The sequence below is a fragment of the Prinia subflava genome, chromosome 12, assembly GCF_021018805.1.
Source record: "Prinia subflava isolate CZ2003 ecotype Zambia chromosome 12, Cam_Psub_1.2, whole genome shotgun sequence".
Lineage (NCBI taxonomy): Eukaryota > Metazoa > Chordata > Aves > Passeriformes > Cisticolidae > Prinia > Prinia subflava.
In genome coordinates, this window is record NC_086258.1 from 8,687,542 (window position 1) to 8,708,154 (window position 20,613).

The 20,613-nt window shown below is 51.2% G+C and overlaps 3 protein-coding genes across 5 annotated transcripts; 2 read left to right on the top strand and 1 right to left on the bottom strand.

Annotated features, from left to right (window-relative positions):
- Positions 1-45: 45 nt before the first annotated feature.
- On the top strand, positions 46-10,137 carry INPP5E (inositol polyphosphate-5-phosphatase E). 2 transcript variants are annotated; one of them, XM_063409953.1, is made up of 11 exons: positions 46-199; positions 918-1,957; positions 3,472-3,595; positions 3,807-3,904; positions 5,220-5,344; positions 5,464-5,583; positions 5,955-6,062; positions 6,785-6,946; positions 7,484-7,599; positions 7,961-8,097; positions 9,089-10,137. In XM_063409953.1, exons 2-11 carry the CDS (start codon positions 1,122-1,124, stop codon positions 9,219-9,221), a joined length of 1,959 nt encoding a protein of 652 aa, XP_063266023.1. In that variant the 5' UTR covers positions 46-199; positions 918-1,121; the 3' UTR covers positions 9,222-10,137. The 2 variants fall into 2 exon arrangements, with proteins under 2 accessions (XP_063266023.1, XP_063266024.1); XM_063409954.1 differs by lacking the exon at positions 46-199 and adding an exon at positions 277-429.
- Positions 10,138-11,085: 948 nt separating this feature from the next.
- On the bottom strand, positions 11,086-16,553 carry PMPCA (peptidase, mitochondrial processing subunit alpha). The gene is made up of 13 exons (XM_063409955.1): positions 16,465-16,553; positions 16,146-16,348; positions 15,957-16,036; positions 15,522-15,604; positions 15,130-15,224; positions 14,883-14,983; positions 14,216-14,479; positions 13,934-14,026; positions 13,577-13,695; positions 13,029-13,119; positions 12,857-12,919; positions 12,373-12,517; positions 11,086-12,079 (listed from the first exon to the last, which is right to left on the bottom strand). Exons 1-13 carry the CDS (start codon positions 16,515-16,517, stop codon positions 11,910-11,912), a joined length of 1,560 nt encoding a protein of 519 aa, XP_063266025.1. The 5' UTR covers positions 16,518-16,553; the 3' UTR covers positions 11,086-11,909.
- Positions 16,554-16,556: 3 nt separating this feature from the next.
- On the top strand, positions 16,557-19,839 carry LOC134557199 (endosome-associated-trafficking regulator 1-like). 2 transcript variants are annotated; one of them, XM_063409958.1, is made up of 7 exons: positions 16,557-17,180; positions 17,217-17,296; positions 18,010-18,083; positions 18,234-18,345; positions 18,598-18,660; positions 19,235-19,368; positions 19,689-19,839. In XM_063409958.1, exons 1-7 carry the CDS (start codon positions 16,667-16,669, stop codon positions 19,768-19,770), a joined length of 1,059 nt encoding a protein of 352 aa, XP_063266028.1. In that variant the 5' UTR covers positions 16,557-16,666; the 3' UTR covers positions 19,771-19,839. The 2 variants fall into 2 exon arrangements, with proteins under 2 accessions (XP_063266028.1, XP_063266027.1); XM_063409957.1 differs by having other exon boundaries at positions 16,557-17,296.
- Positions 19,840-20,613: the final 774 nt, after the last annotated feature.

The following is a 20,613-nucleotide window of genomic DNA, read 5'->3' on the forward strand; positions in this document are numbered from 1 at the left end:
GCCCAGCGCTGCCCCCGTTGCCACGGCCGGGCCGGGGCGGCCGCAGCGGCACCGAGAGCGGCACCGGGACCGGGACCGGCACAGAAACGGGCACCGGGGCAGCACAGAAACGGGCACCGGCACCGAAACGGGCACCGGGGCAGCACAGAAACGGGCACCGGCACCGAAACGGGCACCGGCGAGGAGCCGCGAGGAACCGGTGAGGCCCGGGCTGCGTCCCGCCCGCAGCGGCGGGGAAGGGGCGGCCCCGGCGGGCGGGAGGCGCGGCCGGGTGAGGGTGAGGGTGAGGCCGGGGCCGGGTCCCTCCCGCCCCGCCGCGGAACGCGGGCCGCGGCCCCTCGGTGCCGAACCGCGCTCGGGGCTGGTTCAGAGCCTGCCGCCCTCCCGGGGCCGGGGGAGGCTGGCCCGCGGTAGCCGCAGAATGACGAGGTGCTTCCCCCGTGTAGAAATGTGCTCGAACCCCTTTTCTGTACCCTCAAGCCGCCCCTGGGGTGTCCTCTCGGTGTCAGCGGGGTTGGTGCGAGGCAGGGAAAGGCGGCAGCGATTTCCCGGCTGTGGCATCACTGGAAATTTCCTGGCCTCGGGCTGCGGGCTGGTCGTGCTGGTGACGCCGTGTGTACAGCAAGGACAAGGAGCTGTGGCTTCTGTGCGGCTTAAATTTCCTTTCGTGCTAACAGGGCGCGCAGCCTTTCCTTTAAAGAAGGGTGTACACAGCCGTGATGTCTGCAGAGGGAAGGAGGTCTCTGCTCTGCTTTTGGGGAAAAAATCGGGAAATATCAGTGATTTTCTAACAAGGTCACGTTAAGGTGTGAGTTGTGCTAGAGGGAGGTCCTGCAAGGAGATGCTTTCTGACCAAGGAGTACAGTTTGCAGCTCGATAACTTTTCATTCTTGCATCTTTCTCTTGGGGGAATCCAGGTGTCCCGCGTCTTGGAATTTTGCAGACAATGCATCTGCCTGGACATTCACCTGCCCTTCATTGCCAGGGAAAGGCTGAGCTGCCTGCAGTTCCCATGTCTTGCTGGCTGAGTAAAGCCCTGTGAACCCACAGGGTGATAAAGGGAAGGAAATTATGCTTTGAGGAACTTTTCATCAGCATCCGCAGCTGGTACCTGGGGGACAATGAGTACTCCAAATGGATTTCCGCAGCACTCCAGGGTGTGTCTTACTCGGAGCATGGAGGGTGGAGCAGTACAGGACCTGCAGGCAAAAAAAGCTGGAAAAGCAGCCAAAAAAGAGGCTGGGGGCGATGGGGCACCTCCGAAGACAGGCACGCCCATAAGTGAGACCTTAAAGCTTCTGCCAGAAGAGCTCAAAGCCAATATGAAAATTAAATCCATCACTCCAAGGCCCCCTCGGAAGCCCCGGCTGGAACGTGCTGCATCCCTGGATGAAAAGAGCTGGAGGAAGTGGAGACGATTTAGAACAAGCCAGGAAAGTCTGACTGATCCCAACGAGACGAGCTCCTCTAATGGTTCCCTGCAGGAAGCGTCCCCCAGCCCTCCCGCCAGGGGCAGGGCCAGCAATCCCTGCTGCCAGCAGGACTCCTTGCACAGTTCACCAGAGGCCTTGGAAGCCAGTCCCGGGGGGAAGAGCAGGGCAGGCACCTCGGACCTGGGCAAACGAGCCTCGGAGATCTCCAGTGCCTTCGGGGGGCTCCTGCGGGGGAAGGGGTTCGCGGGGGGCAAGCCCCGGCTGTCCCAAATCATGCCAGCCCGCCCTCTCCCTCCCATGGAGCTCAACGTGGCCTCCCACTCGCTGAGGACAGCTAATAGGATCGACTCAGATTGTCTGGATTACCGGCATTATTCTCAGCACAAGTTTGGGAGGGTGAGCAGCAGCCTCAGCGACTCCAGGCTGCAGGGCAATGGGACGCTCTATGACAATTGCTCCACGGACTCCATGAGATCCACCTTCAGCGTGCTCACTCCCATCCGAGCCAAGGATGTCCGCAGCAGGTAGGGCTCCCCCCGGCTTTGCTCCTGGTTTTGGGGGTGTTAACAGGGAGGAGAATCTCACTGGGCAAGGACAGGGAGCTTCTGAGCTCCTGGTGAAGCACGAAAGCCGTTCTGTGTTATTTAACCTGCTGTCAAACTGAAGAGATCAGCATAAATACTCTTCATTTGCTCCCTTTAGCTAAGTATTTTCATAAATACGAGTCTGATTTGCTGTCAGTTTGCTTGTAATATTAACATTAATTAACTTAATATTAAGTTTGCTTGTATTATGATCTGGTTTGAGAATTAAGAAGCAATGGCTGTGCTGCCAGCAGCTGGGAAAACTGTTTTTTAGAAAAATCTAAAAGTACGTTTGGCTTGAACTGAAAGGATAAATTACAGAAAAAAAATAACACCAGATATTTTAAATTGTCATGCAGCAGTCCTGTGAGGTGCTGAGCAGATGTTGCACGTGTTTGGTTTCTGGCAGGATCAAATTATGTGCTGGGAGCTACTCCAGTATCCCACAGGAGCTCCTCTGCCCCAGCATCTCCTGGAGGGAAAAATCTAATCATTGATCCAAAGCGTGGGAGTCAGGAGTAGAGGGAAATAATTCTGAGATAAGTTAAAGTGTTACTAGCTGATAAAAAAGCCCAAAGATGGATTGTTACGTGTTTGCCATGAGTGTTTTCTTTCCCATTCCTCCCTAAAGCAGCTGGAGCCAAGTGAGCAGTGTTGGGTTGCCAGAACACCCTGACATTATTCTCTCATCATTATTTGCAGAGCTTAAGCAAGATTAAAAATGCTTATTCAAGATGCAGTCCCTGTGCCAGCATCCCTCACCTCTGTGTAAGCGTGTCCTTCAGAGAGGCAGGTGCTGTGGGATGCATCTGCCCTTCCCAAAGGGGATATTTTGATACCTCAGGCTCAATAAATTATTTTCTCAGAGCTGATGTGATGAGCTGAATTGAAGGAAGGATGTGAGTTTGAGTTTTTTGATTAGGAGAAACCTGATGCCAGAACACTGGGAATGGTGGAGCTGTTTTTATGTTTGAAGTAAACTGAGCTGCTTCAAGGTGCTCAAATTTAATGGAATCACAGAACGGTTTGGGTGGAAGGGACCTCAAAGCTCATCCAGTCCCACCTCTGCCATGGCAGGGACACCTTCCACTATCCCTGGGTGTTCCAAGCCCATCCAGCCTGGCCTTGGACACTTCCAGAGATCCAGGGGCAGTCCCAGCTGCTCTGGCAACCTGGGGTTATCAAACCAATTTCTTTATTCTGTGTCTGGATGAGTTTTAGTGGGGCTGAAGATTTTGGATGGCTTCAGCCTTCCCATCACAGAACTTGAGCAGCAGCAGCCTCACCATCACCCTCGTGTCCTGCCTTTGGAAGGAACTTTAGGCAAGAAGAACAATTTATAAATATTAAATTCCTTCTTCTTAAAGGTATATTCTTGACTACTTCAGGATTCAAAGATTACAACATCAACATCCCTTTCCTTAGATGCTCTTTTTTGGATCTTCTGTCCGCAGGAGCTATTTGGAAGGCAGCCTTCTGGCAAGTGGTGCCTTAATGGGAGCAGAAGAACTCAGCAGATATTTCCCTAATCGGAATATGGGAATCTTTGTGGCCACGTGGAACATGCAGGGGCAGAAGGTGGGTGCACAGAGGTCTTCACAGCCCCTTTGCTAAAGTTACCCCAGCTCCTGTGAGAGGACTGGGGTGATAGTTTGCTATTCATGATTATGTCCTTGTCAACCTGAGCCATCATCTTTGTCCAATTACAAGGAATTTTTCTATTAAATCTTTGCATAACTAATACTGGTTTTCTTTTCTTTCTTTTTGTTTTAAACTTCTTGTGTAAAAGGAACTTCCAGCGAATCTGGATGACTTCTTATTGCCAACAGATCCAGACTTTGCCCAGGACATGTATGTCATTGGGGTTCAAGAAGGCTGTCCAGACAGGTAGCAAAAACAATGTAATGAACCATCTTCTTTTATTGTTAACTAATCATTTTGCTTTGAATTACACTAGAAATAGCCTCCATTATGTCCCTAATATTTTCAATAATCAACCCATTTAACAAGATTGCATTCTATTGCATGAGCACCAGAGGAAATGGGATTTAGAGAAAAAATTCACAGAGGTCTGTAAGTCATAAAATCCCAGAGTAGTTTGGGTTGGGGGGGACATTAAAGCCCATCCAGTGCCACCCCCTGCCATGGGTGGAGACAGCTTCCACTAGACCAGGGTGCTCCAAGCCCTGTCCAGCCTGGCCTTGGACACTTCTAGGGATGGGACATCTTCTCTGGGCATGCAGAATTTCATCCTGATGGCAAAGCTCTGCTGATTCCTGTGGCACCTCAGCAGCCAGCCCTTGGTTCAGTGCAGGGAGGTTTTGCTTAGGACTTGCTGTTCTGTGTGAGAGGGGTTGCTGTGAGTGCACAGCTCTGCTGTGCTCTCTGGGTGTGCACAGTTCTGCTGTGCTCTCTGGGTGTGCACAGCTCGGATGTGCTCTCTGGGTGTGCACAGTTCTGCTGTGCTCTCTGGGTGTGCACAGCTCTGCTGTGCTCTCTGGGTGTGCACAGTTCTGCTGTGCTCTCTGGGTGTGCACAGTTCTGCTGTGCTCTCTGGGTGTGCACAGCTCGGATGTGCTCTCTGGGTGTGCACAGCTCTGCTGTGCTCTCTGGGTGTGCACAGCTCTGCTGTGCTCTCTGGGTGTGCACAGCTCTGCTGTGCTCTCTGGGTGTGCACAGCTCTGCTGTGCTCTCTGGGTGTGCACAGCTCTGCTGTGCTCTCTGGGTGTGCACAGCTCTGCTGTGCTCTCTGGGTGTGCACAGCCCGGATGTGCTCTCTGGGTGTGCACAGCTCTGCTGTGCTCTCTGGGTGTGCACAGCCCGGATGTGCTCTCTGGGTGTGCACAGCTCTGCTGTGCTCTCTGGGTGTGCACAGCTCGGATGTGCTCTCTGGGTGTGCACAGCCCGGATGTGCTCTCTGGGTGTGCACAGCTCTGCTGTGCTCTCTGGGTGTGCACAGCTCTGCTGTGCTCTCTGGGTGTGCACAGCTCTGCTGTGCTCTCTGGGTGTGCACAGTTCTGCTGTGCTCTCTGGGTGTGCACAGCTCGGATGTGCTCTCTGGGTGTGCACAGCTCGGATGTGCTCTCTGGGTGTGCACAGCTCGGATGTGCTCTCTGGGTGTGCACAGCTCGGATGTGCTCTCTGGGTGTTTGTTTGCTGTCTGCTGCAGTGTGTGTGATGCAGCTGCTGTTCTCTCCTGCAGGAGGGAGTGGGAGATCCGCCTGCAGGAGACGCTGGGCCCGCACTACGTCCTGCTGCACTCGGCTGCCCACGGCGTGCTCTACATGTCCGTGTTCATCCGCAGGGACCTCATCTGGTTCTGCTCGGGTGTGTGGGGAGCTGAAGGGCTGCTGCCACCCTGTGCCCTGCCCTTTTCTCCCTCCTCTGACCTCCCTGCTCACTGTCAGAGGCGTTTTGGTGACAGTGTCTCCTTCTCGTCCTTGCAGAAGTGGAGTACGCCACGGTGACGACTCGAATCGTGTCTCAGATCAAGACCAAGGGGGCTCTGGGAATCAGCTTCACGTTTTTTGGGACTTCGTTTCTCTTCATCACCTCCCACTTCACATGTGAGACATTTGCAATCTTGCTACGAGTGTCCTGCTGGAGGGAGGAGGGGAGGGAGCTGCACCCAGGTGAAAAAGGCAGCACAGGCTGAAGCCAAAGCTCAGGATTGCTGAGCTGAGGATAAGGGGGGGGAGCTTTGTTTCATAACAAACTTACAAAAGAACTGTGTTTATGGAAACAGAAATGAACTCTGCACCATTGTATCCCTTTTTCCACACTTTCTGCCATCATTATTCAGTGCAGACACTCCCGGAGTGTCACATTTTACATGTGGAAAATGTCAGATACCCTTTGGAAGCTCGTGGTATAACCAGAAGTGGTCATTGAAAGAAAATGATTCATTGTTGGCAGTAATGGGGTTTCTGTCTTGCAGCTGGGGACAGCAAAGTGAATGAGAGGAAACTGGACTACAATAAAACCATTCAAGCCCTTACCCTTCCCAAGAATGTTCCGGACACAAATCCATATCGATCCAGTTCTAGTAAGTGTGAAACCAGATCAGCAGAGTCTGTGCACTGTCTCTCAGTCTGCACTGAGAAAGAGACAAGAGTGACAATTTGAGACTGTGTAAAAAGACACTACAAGTCTTTTTGTCTGAGGTTGGTTATTACTCCCATGATTTATTCTTTTTTCTTGAAATTAGGAACTTGAGAAAAAATTTGAATTGGGAGTGAGAAAATTCAGAAGGGAATTTTTACATGATGTATTTTTTTAGCAATATGATAATTTTGGTTTAATTATTGTGAATGATACAGATGTGTTTCACTTTCCAAGTGTTTTCTAGAACAATTAGGAATTACTTTATTTCAAAATTTAGGAGAATTATGTCACTTTGCATGTAGAGCATTGTTTACCAAAGTTCCATTATTATTTCCTAATACTGTGCTGACAACTTGATACCTAGATAAATAATTACGTCATTTTACTAGGAAATTGAATATACTTTTTATCTGCAGTGTAGCAATAGCTTTTTGTGTCCCTCTGGTGTTAGCTCCTATAGATTGGTCTCTTTTCAGCTTTTTCTGTCGTTTTTAACATTTCTATTCTGTTCTCTCCTGGGTTGCTAATTCCCACATTCAGTGGTGATCACAGGTAGAAAACATATTTAATATCATATCTCCAGGGAGTGAAAGGAAAGAATTTCTTCCTGCTCCTCGAGCACATTCAGCAGCATCCCTTAAACCCTGTGCTGTGAATTTGCAGGTGATGTCACGACTCGGTTTGATGAAGTTTTCTGGTTTGGTGACTTCAACTTCAGGCTGAATAAGGACCGGGAGACCGTGGACTCCATCCTGAGCCAGAACCCGGGCACAGACGTGTCCAAGCTCCTGGCCTACGACCAGCTCACCAGTGAGATGAGTCGGGGTGAGGGGCAGCTCTTATCTCCCTCCTCTCCAGAGGCAAAGATACCTGCACACAGGGGGAATGTCTGCCCAGTCCCCATTTCCTGGAGACCTTTGCTGCTTTCTTTGGTTAAGTTCCCTAAAAAAGGGACTCAGCCGCTGTCAGATATAGTGGCAGTGTGTCAAGGGACCTTTTGCTGTAGCAGTTTGCTGTATTTAATGTAACCTCCCAAGCCAAATGCTGCTGTTCCTCCATATCCTGGGCATCATTCTGTCTCAGCATCCAGGGAATTTAGATTTGAACGGCGTTTGCAAAGCAGCACAAGCTTTCAGTGGAAGGGGAAGTGCATGGACCAGGTCTTCTTTGTTTAATTGACCACTGACTAAACAGCCACTGGCTATTTTTATGCTCTCCATGTCAGCTTGCTCCCTCTCTGGAGCCCAAGCCCAGGTTTTTTGGGATGTACATGGCTGTTGTTTGTAGCCAGCATTAACAGACACAGTGCCCAGTTCTCAGGAAGGAGGAGTTTGTTCATGCTGTTCTCCCCTTCCCTTACAGGGTCTATTTTCAAAGGATTCCAAGAGGCTGATATCCATTTCCGTCCTTCCTACAAGTTTGACATAGGGAAGGACAGCTATGACACCACTTCCAAACAAAGGACTCCCTCCTACACGGTAAGGGATGATTTCAGAACCCAAAGGGGATTCAGTTGTGCTGAGATTTGTTGCTTAAGGGCAGCTGGGACTTCTGGAAGAAAGGACTGTTGAATTTGTGAGCACAGAGAGAGTTTGGCACAGGCTGTTAACCTCATTTTTCCTGCCTTATACTCTGTCTGAGGGGGTTCTCCCCTTGCTCAGAGCTGGCACAGAACAACTGTTGGGCTCAGACACTTCATTAACAGATCCCCATCCAAGGACACATTCATTTCATTAAGTGAGGAATGAATGGATTTGTCTCTTGTGAGCCAGTGCTGTTCCCAGGGTGGATGATGTGCAGAGGGAGTCACCACCACTGTCCCCTCTCTCCTGCCTCCAGGACCGAGTCGTGTTCCGCAGCCGCTACAAGGACGACATCCAGGCTGTCAAATACTCCTCTTGTCCTGTCATCAAAACCTCCGACCACCGGCCTGTGTTTGCCTTGTTTCGTGTGAAAGTGAGGCCTGGCAGGGACAAGTGAGTACCTCCTGCAGCTCCTCAGGACTGCAGAGATCCCTGCATGTTCTCCTGTGTCTGTCCCTGCTGCCTGTTCGGGTTTTACCCAGTGCACGCTGGTGGTCAGAGCAGTCAGAGCTTAAACCTTGCACTGACAGCTGAAATCCCTGCTGCCAGGTCCTTTAATCCTTCTGAGGGGGATAAACAGAGCCCACTGGAATTGAATAGAAATCTGTGTCTTATCTGAGATGCAGCTCTTTGTTTTCCCTACCAGCACAGGCAGCTTTCCTCTTCCCTTCCTCTCCCTCTTTAGGGTCAGTTCTGTTTTCCCTCCCCATCAGAAGCTGCAGTTCAGCACAGCTGGATGTCAGTGGAGTGTTTTGAGATCCTCCAAATTCTTAATGTCCTGCTGTAGGCTGTTGGATTAGTAGAACCTCTTAGAAAATTTGGTTTGGAATTATTTTCTTTTTTTGTGAGTAACATGGTCAGGGATTTCAAGACCTTGATATCTCGAAAAGTGATTTTTCCAAGTATTTGATCAGCAGTGCAATTACAATGGGAATTTTTGCTTCTGGGTATTAAATACCCATTAAATAACAATGTATGATGGGCTACTCAGTTTCCTCTAGCCTCTCTAAAACAGACCAAAGTAAGAATTGTTGAGATGAACCACACCAGTGAATGCACCAACCCAGCAGTAACCTGCTTTAGCTTTTCAAATGAATGGGTTTTAATTTAGAGTCATTAAGAAAGTCTTCTATATATGAAAGCAGGTGAGCTCATGCTAAAATTTAAAGTACATTTGCCTTTTACAACCAGCATTTTAAAGTATTATAAAAAACCTTAACTTGTAGCTGTGGAAGAACAACTCGTTTCTCCCACAGCAGCAGCCCAATACCTTAAGAAAGTAAAAACCAGGTTTGTGACCTTTGTTGGATGAAGTAGTAGGGAAATGCTGGGCAAACAAGAACATATTTCTGCCCTGACCTGCTGGCTTGTGTTCCTGTTGCAGCATTCCCCTGGCTGCAGGGCTGTTTGACAGAGATCTGTATTTAACTGGAATAAGGAGGCGGGCTACGAGGGAACTCCTGAAACGCCGCGAACGCAAGGACCAAAGATCCAGCAGCATTTGTAGCATTTCTTGAGCTGAGAGCTCTGCTTGTGGTAGAGGTGCCCCGAAAGAGGATTTCAGGCCATGGCAAACTGCAGGGAATTGTCTGCATAAGCACCTCTGGCAGTTGCTGTGGCTTGTGATGAATGTCTTAAACCTCATCCTGGATTCATTTGCATGAGCTAATCCATGTAGCTCAAGTGCTTCTGCCGAAGAAAAGGAGTGATTTATTTAAGACATCCAACCCAAACTGGTGTAACTGATTTCTTTTTAACCAGACTATCTTAGGAAGCCACTGGGTGCAGACCCTTGGTTCCCCTCCATGCAGGGGCACAGCTGCTGGAACTGGCACCACCCAGGGCAGGGGACCTGAGAAAAGCTTGCAGAAAGGTGAATTCTTTGTTTTTCTCTTTGGTTTGGTCAGATTAACTTCCATCCAGTGTGGGGTTGGGTTTGCTCCTTCTCTGTAGCCAAGTGTTGGTATTCTGTGCAAGGAGTGACAGGGACCAGTTCTGTGTATGGATGGTGCTCCTGTGTTGGGCTTTTTGGGTCCTCTACAGCAAACTGTGTGTGAATGTACTCCTGTACATTGAAGTGTAGAAACATTGCCTTTCAAAAATCATTCTATAGGCCTTCTGTTACTAAGGGGGTAAATACCAAACTCTCAGGCCATATATTTGTCTGCTGAGACTGCTTGAAGCAATCCCTTCTTGAACTCACTCGTCCTCCCCAGGGCTGATTAAGCACTACCTGCCTTCAGCAGCAGCAGCTGGCATTGATCTGAGAACAGGCACTGTGTGATGCTTCACCAAAGTGATGCCTAGGGAGTGCACCAGGGAGGTTTGCAGAGCAACTGCAGCCACTCAGCTCCACACAGCTCCATTACCTCCAATCACACTCAATTCCTTTTGGTTTTATTTTTCCAGATCAGTAAACTGTGAATAACTTGCTATTTTTGAAGTAGTGTTGTCTTAAGGCTATATATACTACAAGGACCAGTATGGCACTGGTGAAATGTTAAGTACAGCTAATAATTAAAAACTCCTCATGGGCACAGATGGGATCATTAATCACCTTAGGACCTAAAACATCATGCAAACACCTTGGAGGAAGTGCTGCTGACTATGCAACCTGTCCAAGACAGGCTCCTGTTCTGCGGTACATTTATGGCACTGACCTGTCTGTAGCCATCAGGTATTTGGATTTCCTTTCTTTTTAAAGGAATAAAAATAAATTAATGCAATACCTTAACTGAGAACCAGCTTTTTATTGTTGTCAGAACCAGAGTTCTTTGTGTGGTGTTTGGGTGACCTGGGCCATTTGTCTTCAGCAGGAGGGGTGGGACAGATTTCTCTGTAATTGTTTGCATTGAACAAAGCATCAGTTCAGGAAACCCTTGGCAGCTGAATTTCAGAACTCTTACTACTTGCTCCAGTTGTTCAGAGGTCTCTTTATTTCCTCACAAGCATACACAACAACTGAATACGACCCCACACTGTGGGCTCTGCAAGAAGCAACGCAACGTTTTCTTTGAGCTGCACGAGGAAAGGATGGGGTGAAGCAGGAACTGCAGCCTCACAGTGCCCTGCTCCCAGCTGGACTGCTCCTTACCACACACAGCTAGCAGTGAAGAGCTGCAGTGCAGCTGTCTGGTATTTCTAAACTCAGATATTAGGGGATTATAGAAATCCAGTGTTTTATTCCTATTTTGAGTCTCCATTTCTTCAGGACGTCACACGTGGCACTTGGCTTTGTGTGATGTGGCGTCAGTCAAGACTTTATTTCTAAATGTTGTGATTTTGTTATCTTGACTTCCAGCTGAGCCACATCTCTGCTGTGACACTGATTGTGCAAGGCCTTCAGTCCATCTGGGTGACACTGAGGAAATGAGGCACGAGTTTAAGGTGAAGCAGCAGCAACTCCTTTAATAACTGTTTCTATAGCAACTCTGGAGGAAAAAAAAATATTCCTTAGCACAGTTCATGTCCAAGTGAAAAATGTAAAGAATATGACTGATCTCATTCTCAAGTGTCCATTATGTACAGTACTTCTGCAGAGAACTCCACAGAAAATTGGTTCTGTCATGGGTCTGCTTCCTTGGAGCTCTAGCAAGATGAAGTTTTTCCCAGGTGGGTGACTCCTGGTCAGACGGTGAATTACAGTGATGAAATGGATCCATGATTTGTAACAAAATCTGGATTGCAGGACTTTTTGCCTAACTTCACAGGGACAGTAACTATTATTTTCCTAATTCAGTTTGACCGAGTCTTTGTTCAGCTTGGTAACAGTTATAAATATTCCTTGAATTCAGCCGTGTAAGCCAAGCTGTTTAAGGTGCCACTCATTCCTCAGGAAGGGCACAGTGGGGGCCTCATGTGACAGCCCCACTTCCACTGCTGGGGAGATGAAGAGGCAGGGACTGCTCAGAGCTGTGCTCTCACTGTAGTGATGAATATTTTGGCTTGCTCTGTTCTCCCCACAGCCAAGAGAAAGGTGTCAACACCCATCTTCTCTTGTAGCCTACTCAGAGGGTCAAACTCCTCCAGAGCCAGCGCTGGCTCCTCACACGAGCTCTTCACAGTGCAGTGCTCTGAAGCAGCTTTGCTCAGCTCCACAGAATGCCTGGGAGCATTGGGGGCAGGGAGGGTGGTACAGCAACATGAGAATCAGAAAAAAAACCATTACAAAAGAGGGGATTGTGAGCAGAGCAGGAGGTGCTGCTCTATCGGAAGAGGCGGTAGAGCCGCGGGAGCCGCCCGTCCTTGCTGGAGAGGGCGGCCTGGATGTGCTCGTACGTGGGCAGATCTGTCAGGTCACCCAGGGCAGCCACTGCTGGCTTCTTATGCAGCATCTTGGTCACCACCCTCTTGATATCAGCGGGTTTCACCTGACCTGCAGGCAGAAAGAAGGCAGAGCTGTGACCAGTCCATTGTGAACAGCTCAAAGCAGCTTTAGGCCGATGCTCAGAAAACCAACTCCTTATCCTCTCTACCATGACTCTCATTTCCCCTTCCTTCTGACTAAAATAAGCCCTGTGTTAGCTTGAAAGCAATCAAGCTCAGTTTGAAAGGTATTTCTGTAGTATTTATGCCCGCAGGCTTTCAGAGGTAATTCATCAGTGCTACAAGAATATTTTACCTGTCCCTACAGTTCCCTCAAGGCAAGGCAGAGCATTGTCTACTCACTGATGAGGGCACAGAGCTCATGAGGTAGCTTCCTTGTGTTTGTTGCCAAAACCTGCCTCCCCACATCTTCAAAGATCACTGGCCGAGACTCCAGGTTCATCATGAGCATGGATTTGAGCTGTGTCTTTGCTCTCTCAAGTTCCACCTGGGAATGAGCAGGAAATAAAAAGAAATTCTGGTTGCTGCTCTGTAGTACAAGGTAACAAAAAGAGTTCTGCAGACACCTCTCTCTTTGTGGATGCATTGCTAATGTTGCTGTATTCTTTTACAGAAATATATAAAATAATTATCTTTAAAATCCATTCTAGCACAGTCAATGCAATGCATTCACAGAATCCCAGACTGGTTTGGGTTGGCAGGGACCTTAAATCCCATCCACTTCCACCATCCCAGGGTGCTCCAAGCCCTGTCCAGCCTGGCCTTGGACACTTCCAGGGATTATTTCAGTTCAAAGACCATCTGCAAACTCAGATGTGCTGCTGACCTCTCCCACTGTTCCTGCCATGAGGATGAATTCCCTGGTGATGATTTCCACCATCTCCCGAACCTGGGGAAAACAGATCATGGAAAGAAGATCAGAACTGAGCTTCTTGTGTGCACAGAACTCTCTGGAACTGAGTGATGTGGTCACAGTTTAAGGACTCGTGTCTCTGTACCTGTTTTGGATCTGCACTGGCATGGATACACAGGAGACCTGTGTCCTCATAGCTGTGGTGGTAAGAGGTGGCATTGTACATCCAGTGGTGCCTGTGAGTATTCAAACAGTATTTTAAAATTTAAACCTCAGAATTTATCATGTAAAAATTAAATACAGACAGTGAGCATTTTGACTCCTAGGGCATTTTCAGGATTCTGAGCAGAGCAATGAGAATTGTCAATCCCTGCCTCTGACCATTTATGAGTGTGGCATCTACTCCTTTCTCTCCACTTCAATCCTTGAGACCAAACCCGGGACAATACAGAGCCAATTCTGTTAATATTCTTTGATTAAAGCACAGACAGGACCAGCAGAAGAAAACAGAATTCCTGCTCACTTCTGCCCTTTACTACCCTCTCAAAATGCCAACCAATTCTGCCAACACACCAGTCCCACGTTCCAAGCAGAACAAACTGATGGAAAACCTGGTGGGATTTGCTTTTTTTCCCCATGTAATCTTGCTACAGGATTGTTTCTGCCAGCCCTTAAACAGCAGGACAAACCAACCTGTTGAGCACATTGAGGTACAGCCGGGTGAACATGCCCTTGCCAGGCCCTCCAGCTGAGAAAGAGCCACCACCTCCCATCATCATGTTCAGCACCGCAAAAGGAATGAAATCGTCCTCCTGGATTGGAACAGAAAACTCAGCACAGCTCTCAAGGGTCTGGGGTGAGTAAAGGAGGGGAAACAAACACAGCACAACAGCAGTATGAAGGTCAAACCCTTCGGCAAGATGTCATGGGAAATGCTGCTTGTTTTTATGTGCAGCAGCAAAAACGTCAATGTTTGTGTGATGAACAAGTGTTCCTGGGATTCTCCAAGCATAGGGCACACAAAATGAAGGATTTTAGATTAATACTTACTAAAAATGAGCAGCTTTCTAACCCAATCATGATGTGGGTGAGCTCTGGGATGGGAGTAGGGCCCAGACTCACATCTGACATGTCTTTTTCAACCTGTGGGAGGGGCAAACAGATTATCAGCACCAATTTTCACAGCTGTTGTACCCAGTTTGATACATTCCCAATAACTACCATACCACCCAATTAACAGCTGTCACGGCCAGTTCGGGCTCATACTCATAGAAATGTAACTTAAGCAAAACCAAAGTAGAGAAACCAGCAGATCCCACCTGCACCACGTACCTTGACAATGCCTCCGGTGTACTGAGCCACAGACCTGTCCACAGCCCTGCCCTGGCCGGAGCCCCACACGGGCTGCACGCCCAGCAGGTATTTCCTGGCACACTCCACCAGGTGCTCGTGCTCGATGCCCACCCCGGCCAGCACCATCCTGTCTGGGGTGTAGTAACTGCTCAGGTACGAGTGCAGCACGTCCCGGGTGATTTTGTCCGTGTTCTCCACGGGGCAGAACCTGTTCAGTCCCACTGTGTTGTCTCTGAAGGCTGCCTGAAAGGGAACAGACACATTAAAGTCACGAAGATTGCTTCATTTTTCCCTAAATCCCTCTCTGAAGATTTTTGCTTTGGTATTAAGCTCATATCTGAGAGAGAAAAGCTGAGCATTATTTCACTAATGCCAGTGCAACTCAGTTACATTTTGTCACCCACATCAACAAAGGGAAATTACAGATAGGTTTTTTTTTTTTCAGTTTGGGTTAGACTTTTCCACATGTGGAGAATGCTGGATTTCAGAGTGAAGGGACAGCCAAACTCTCCCATCACAGAAACTGAATAACAAAAAAAAAAAATCTGGTTTTAGAACAGTCTAAAATAAACCCCGAAGCTGCCAAAAAACACAAGGAGAGAATGCAGCAGGAGGCTGCCTGCAGGGTGGAACTCCCAGCACGTACTGCATGGATCATTTCCGTGAGGAGAGGCTCTGGGTCAGGCCTCATGTTCAGATCCTCCAGCTCAAACCTGATGGCCATTCGGGTCATCTCGATTTCCTCATCTGCAATGAGACAAAACAAGGGATGGCAACCCCTACACTAAACCCCCAGTTGCTGCCAGCTCCCTTCTGAGAGGATTCTGAGCTTTAAGGGCAAGCCATGTGTTGGAAATGGGGTTTTTTTCAGGCAGGGGATTGTGCTGCCAGACCTGATAACCTGGGCTGCAGTGTTACATCAGCCAGCAAGTTGACCACGGTGTCCAGGCCTCTGGCATCAGCAGACACTGCGTACATGATGGTGTCCCTGCAAGACAAAAAACAGGCTCTGCACTGACAAGTCACTCCTGGGGTCCTTCAGTGTCATCTCAGTATCAGGAAATCACAGATGGAGCTGTTTGAATCATTAAATGCTTCTGAAAGGAAAGAGATCTGAATTTTATAATCCTTTCAGGCTCACTTTTGTAGCTTCCCAGCAGCCCAAACAAATGGATTTCTGCTGCTTGGGAACAAAAAGTGGCTTTTCCTGCCCCACAGCAGAAAAGGAGATTCCAAGTGCTGTCAGTGCTACCACACCCAGGTAAGAGCAGAAGGAGCACCTCACCTCGATGCCTGGCAGTCACAAATGCCTCCGTGCTTCTCTAAGGTGAGGAGAATTTCATCCTTGCTGCCAAACTGAGCTGTGGACTAAGCAAGAAGATAGCAGTGTTATTAATTAATAGAGCATCAACTGTTTATAACCCTTCAGTGTAACCCAGAACATCTCGTACATTCTTTTGGGTTATCACATGGTTTGATCACTACATGCCAGCCTTGGAGGTGAAACCACAAAGACTTCCAAAATATAATTAATAAGCAATTAGGGATATAAGGATACAAATAAGGATAATTAATAAGCAATGAAGATTCTGTGACTCTATCAAAGCTGTTTTAACAGCTCAGGAGCAGAGAGCCCTGCGGGTCAGGCCCTCCCTGGGGGCTCTCCCTCCCTGCCCCGTGCAGTTTTGGGGATCCCCGGGCAAGGCAGGGCCGTACTCACAGAGAACGCCAGTTTTTCCAAGAAGTGGGAGATACCACTGAGGTATTTGGCTTCGTGCCTTGATCCCGAATTCACCAGCACTGGTGCAAAGAAGAGAATAAACCAGCGTGATTTTTACAGCTCCTCCCAAACCCCGGCTCGGGGGGAGCTGAGGTGGCACCGGCTGCCCCCATCCCCGCCCGTACTCACGGCCCACGGTGCAGAACTGCCCGAATTTGTTCTGCGAGGCCACGCGGAGCCCGTTCTCCAGCACCGTCACCCGCGTCTCGAAGCGCTCCCGGCTCTCGGCCGCCGCGAACACGGCCTTGGGCACGCCGGGCAGCGGGCACGCCAGCGACACGCTGGGGTACGCGCCGCCGCCGCTGTAGCTGCGGCCCGCCGCCAGCCCGCACCTGCGGGACACCGCGGACACCGTCACGGACTGCACACCCTCCGCCACGGCCGCTACCGAGCGCTGATCCCCCTCCCGGAGCGGTCCCCTCCCCGCTGTCCCCGGGGCCGCGCTCACCGCCGGGCCGGGCCACAGGCGCCGCGCCTCAGCCACGCCATGGCCGCCGCCATCTTGCCGCCACCGTGAGGGCGGGGTCAGGGGAGGGGCGGGGCCTCGGCGGGGCGGGGGCGGGGCCTGGATTGGCCGTTGCGGCCGTTGCCGCACGCTCATTGGTCCGTTGTGAGGGGGAGCCCTCGCCCCGCCTCACCATCAGGCGGCCATGGCGGCACCGCCCCAGCCGGGCGTCCCGGGCCATTGCAGCCCCTTTGTCACGGCCCAGTCCAGCCCCTCATCCCCGGCCCAGACCAGCCGCTTATCCCCGGCCGACTGCAGCCGCGACAGCGCGTTCCTGCACTCCGACTCCTTCAGCCGTGATGGGGCGGCCGCTCTCGACCCCTCCACCGACAGCGTGTTCTTCCACTCCAAGACCTCCAGCCGTGAAGGAATGGCCGTTCACGGCCCCTTGTCCGACAGCGTGTTCGCCCGCTCCAACACCTTCAGCCTTGACGGAGCGGGCGCTCCCTCCTCCGACAGCGTGTTCTACCACTCCGACTCCAGACGTGACGGGACGGCCCCTCCCAGCGTCGGTTCCGACAGCGTGTTCCGCCACTCTCAGACCTTCACCGCTGACGGGTCGGCCCTTCCCAGCGTCGGTTCCGACAGCGTGTTCCGCCACTCCAAGACCTTCACCGCTGACGGGTCGGCCCTTCCCAGCGTCGGCTCCGACAGCGTGTTCCGCCACTCCAAGACTTTCACCGCTGACGGGTCGGTCCCTCCCAGCGTCGGCTCCGACAGCGTGTTCCGCCACTCTCAGACCTTCACCGCTGACGGGTCGGCCAGTCTCGGGCAGGTAAGGCCCTGCGCGGCAGCCGCGATCCGCCCCGTCAAGACGCCCACCTCAGCCCCGCTGTCCCCTCCGAAGGCGGCTTGGCCCGGGCCCGCCGTGCCGCCGGCGACCGCAGAGTCGGGGGACGAGGAAGAGGAAGAGGAGGAGGAATGGAGCGAGAGCTACCAGCCGCTGGAGGTGGAGCAGGACCACCTGGGGCCCGCTCGGAGCCCGCCCGGCGCCGGAGCGGTCCCCCCGGCAGCCGTGCTCCGAGGCGTTGAGCGCTGCCCGCCCTCCCGGCACCTTCTGTGTCAAGGCGGCTCTGAGCTGGGCGCTGGGTTCTTAGGGAACTCCTCGTCACAGCCTGCGGCCACCAAGAGCTGCTGAGGAAGAGAAATAGGTCTGGAACTGTGCTTTTTAGCGTGATCAGGGCCAGTCCTTTCTCTGTCCTGCTGCTCTGCACATGACCCAGGTGACTTCGTCGTCCCTTGAGGTCACGTTCATTTAGAATCGGCAGCATTAATTAGTCACATTTGTACTGGTGCTTCAGTGCCACATTCCAGTGTCCCACAGTGCTTTCCAGATGGGTACACTGAAGGTAAAATTAAGCTTGAGTGTATTAGAAAGCACAAGGATTTCCAGTATTAAAGCTGAATATTCTGTTATTGATCTTGGATTGTTGGTATTGTTGGGAAAATGCATCTCAATCCTAGTAAGTCTTTTTATTTCTTTTTTAGCTACAAGAAGAGAATGCTGTTTTGAGAAGCAGGATCAATGATCTTGAGATGATGACTGCAACTCAAGCAGGGAGGTGCGTGAGAAAAATTCATTTTCCTTACAACATCAAATTGTGAGATTCTTGATCCTTTCCCAGAATTTCCTTCCTAAAGTATTTAATGGTACAAGTGATGACTCTTATTTTTATTATCTTATAACAGTGTGCCATCTCTTACTTTTTAAGGCTAATGGTGCTTGAGAAGAGCCTTGAGGAAAACAAAATCAAAGAAGAAAAACAAGCACTGGATTTGGAATCAATTGAGAAGTACGTGGAGCGTACTCTCGAAATGATGACCGTAAGTGTTTGCTTTAGGTTTTGATCAGATGTCAGCAAGAAGTTCTCCCCTGTGAGATCTGCAGATCCTAGAAAGGAGCAGTGAGGAAGGAGGGAGCTGTTCCTACCTCCTAAAACATTCAGAACACGGCGTGGTGTAGCACAAACCATATCCCTCCAAGTTCTGTGCTGGAATCACTCATTCCCATGTAGCTCAAGCTGCCTGGTTTATCCTCAGCACCCTGTGGTTTCAATAATCTCTGTTCTGTTGCAGAAACAGAGGGTTGCCAGAGCTGAGGAAATTACCAAACTGAAACAGGAAAACGCACAGCTCCAGGTACAGAGCAGCATTGCTGGGACTCAAGGGATACAACTCAGAACTGAGCCAGTGGAAAGGACATTGCAAGGGGTTTGCAGGCTCTGAGGAAAATGTTTGTGGGTTCAGTAAAGGCTGGGGAGCTGTGTCCTGTCAGAGGCTGCGAGGGCCTGGATGGTGCCAGACTCTTCAGTGGTGCCCAGTGACAGGATGAGGAGCAAAGGCCAGAAACTGAAACGAGGAAGAACTTCTTTCTGTGGAGGGTGGCAGAGCCCTGGAGCAAACTGTCCAGGGAATGCATGGAGTCTCCAGAGAGACATCCAAACCCACCTGCAAATGCTCCTGTGTCACCTGGCAGGGGCTTGGACTGGATGCATCCAGAGGTCCTTTCCAGCCCTGACTATGATTCTGAGAAGACTCTTGTTATGGGATCCAGTCACTCTTTATTACATCGTTTTATTGGATTGCTATCTGTGTGTTAGTCAATTATTACATTCCACACCCATAAAACTGCTGTGTGGATGATTTCATTAGCTGTAGGGTATCTGCCGGAGTTCTGGGGGTGTTTCACGTGGTTTTTGCCCGTCCCTCGCAGGCTGAGCTGAGGGGTTCGAGGCAGGAGAGGGCGCTGGAGGTGGGCCAGGCGGAGCTGCCCATGGACACGCAGAGCGCGCAGGCGGCCCTGCAGCACCTGTGCCGGGTCACAGCCAACTGCCGAGATACCGTCAGGTGAGCCGGGCTGGGACGACTCTCCTGACACCCTCCCAGGCGCTGCGCTGCGTTCTGGGCTCACAGAGAAACGTCCTCGGTGGGATTTTTAGGATTGAAGGGCAGGGGTTTGCGTTGTGTGCCACAGGAGCTAGTGAATGTTCTCACCTGTGATGTGTTCTCCTCCGAGTGTAGGTTATAAAAAGAACTGGAAAGTGGGAGTCTCTGGGTTTCCAGGCCTGATAAAATGCTGCTTGATAAATCACAGAATGTGGGAAAACTCTCCCAAAACTGCCTGGCTGCCTGTCCCCATATCTAACACTGTATCTCTCCCATTCCAGGCAGCTGCTGTCTGAAGCAGAAACCTTGCAGCTCATCATTGAAATCCTGAAATCCATAGAGGGATTCGCTGCGGCATCTTAGAGGCTGGACACTGACTCACACAACACAGAGGGCTCTGATTTCAAATGGAAACCATTACTAAAAAGTGAATTTTTGGTGTGTGGCCTCATTTCGACGCACCAAACCGCAGCCCGGCTCCTCCATCCCTTCCCGCGGTGCAGCCACAGCCAGCGAACCCCTGAGCCCGGAACGGAGCAGCTGCAGCCCGGTTCGTGCCGGGGCTCCTCCTGGTTCAGCCAGAACTGCGCAGCTTTCGGCTGGGACTCTGCGAGAGCCCCGCCTTTGCCCGCGGCTCTCGGTGCCGTTCAGTGCTCTGGCTGTGCGGAGGAAAGGTGCATGGATCGGCCGGCGGTGGCCGTGTCCCGGTGTCGCTGCGGGCTCTGTCCCGGTGTCGCTGCGGGCTCTGTCGCGCTGTCCCGGTGTCACTGCAGGCTCTGTCGCGCCGTCCCGGTGTCACTGCGGGCCCTGTCCCGGTGTCACTGCGGGCTCTGTGGCGCTGTCCCGGTGTCGCTGCGGGCCCTGTCGCGCTGTCCCGGTGTCACTGCAGGCTCTGTCCCGGTGTCGCTGCGGGCTCTGTGGCGCTGTCCCGGTGTCGCTGCGGGCCCTGTCGCGCTGTCCCGGTGTCACTGCAGGCTCTGTCCCGGTGTCGCTGCGGGCTCTGTGGCGCTGTCCCGGTGTCGCTGCGGGCCCTGTCGCGCTGTCCCGGTGTCACTGCAGGCTCTGTCCCGGTGTCACTGCGGGCTCTGTGGCGCTGTCCCGGTGTCGCTGCGGGCCCTGTCGCGCTGTCCCGGTGTCAGTGCAGGCTCTGTCCCGGTGTCACTGCGGGCTCTGTGGCGCTGTCCCGGTGTCGCTGCAGGCCCTGTC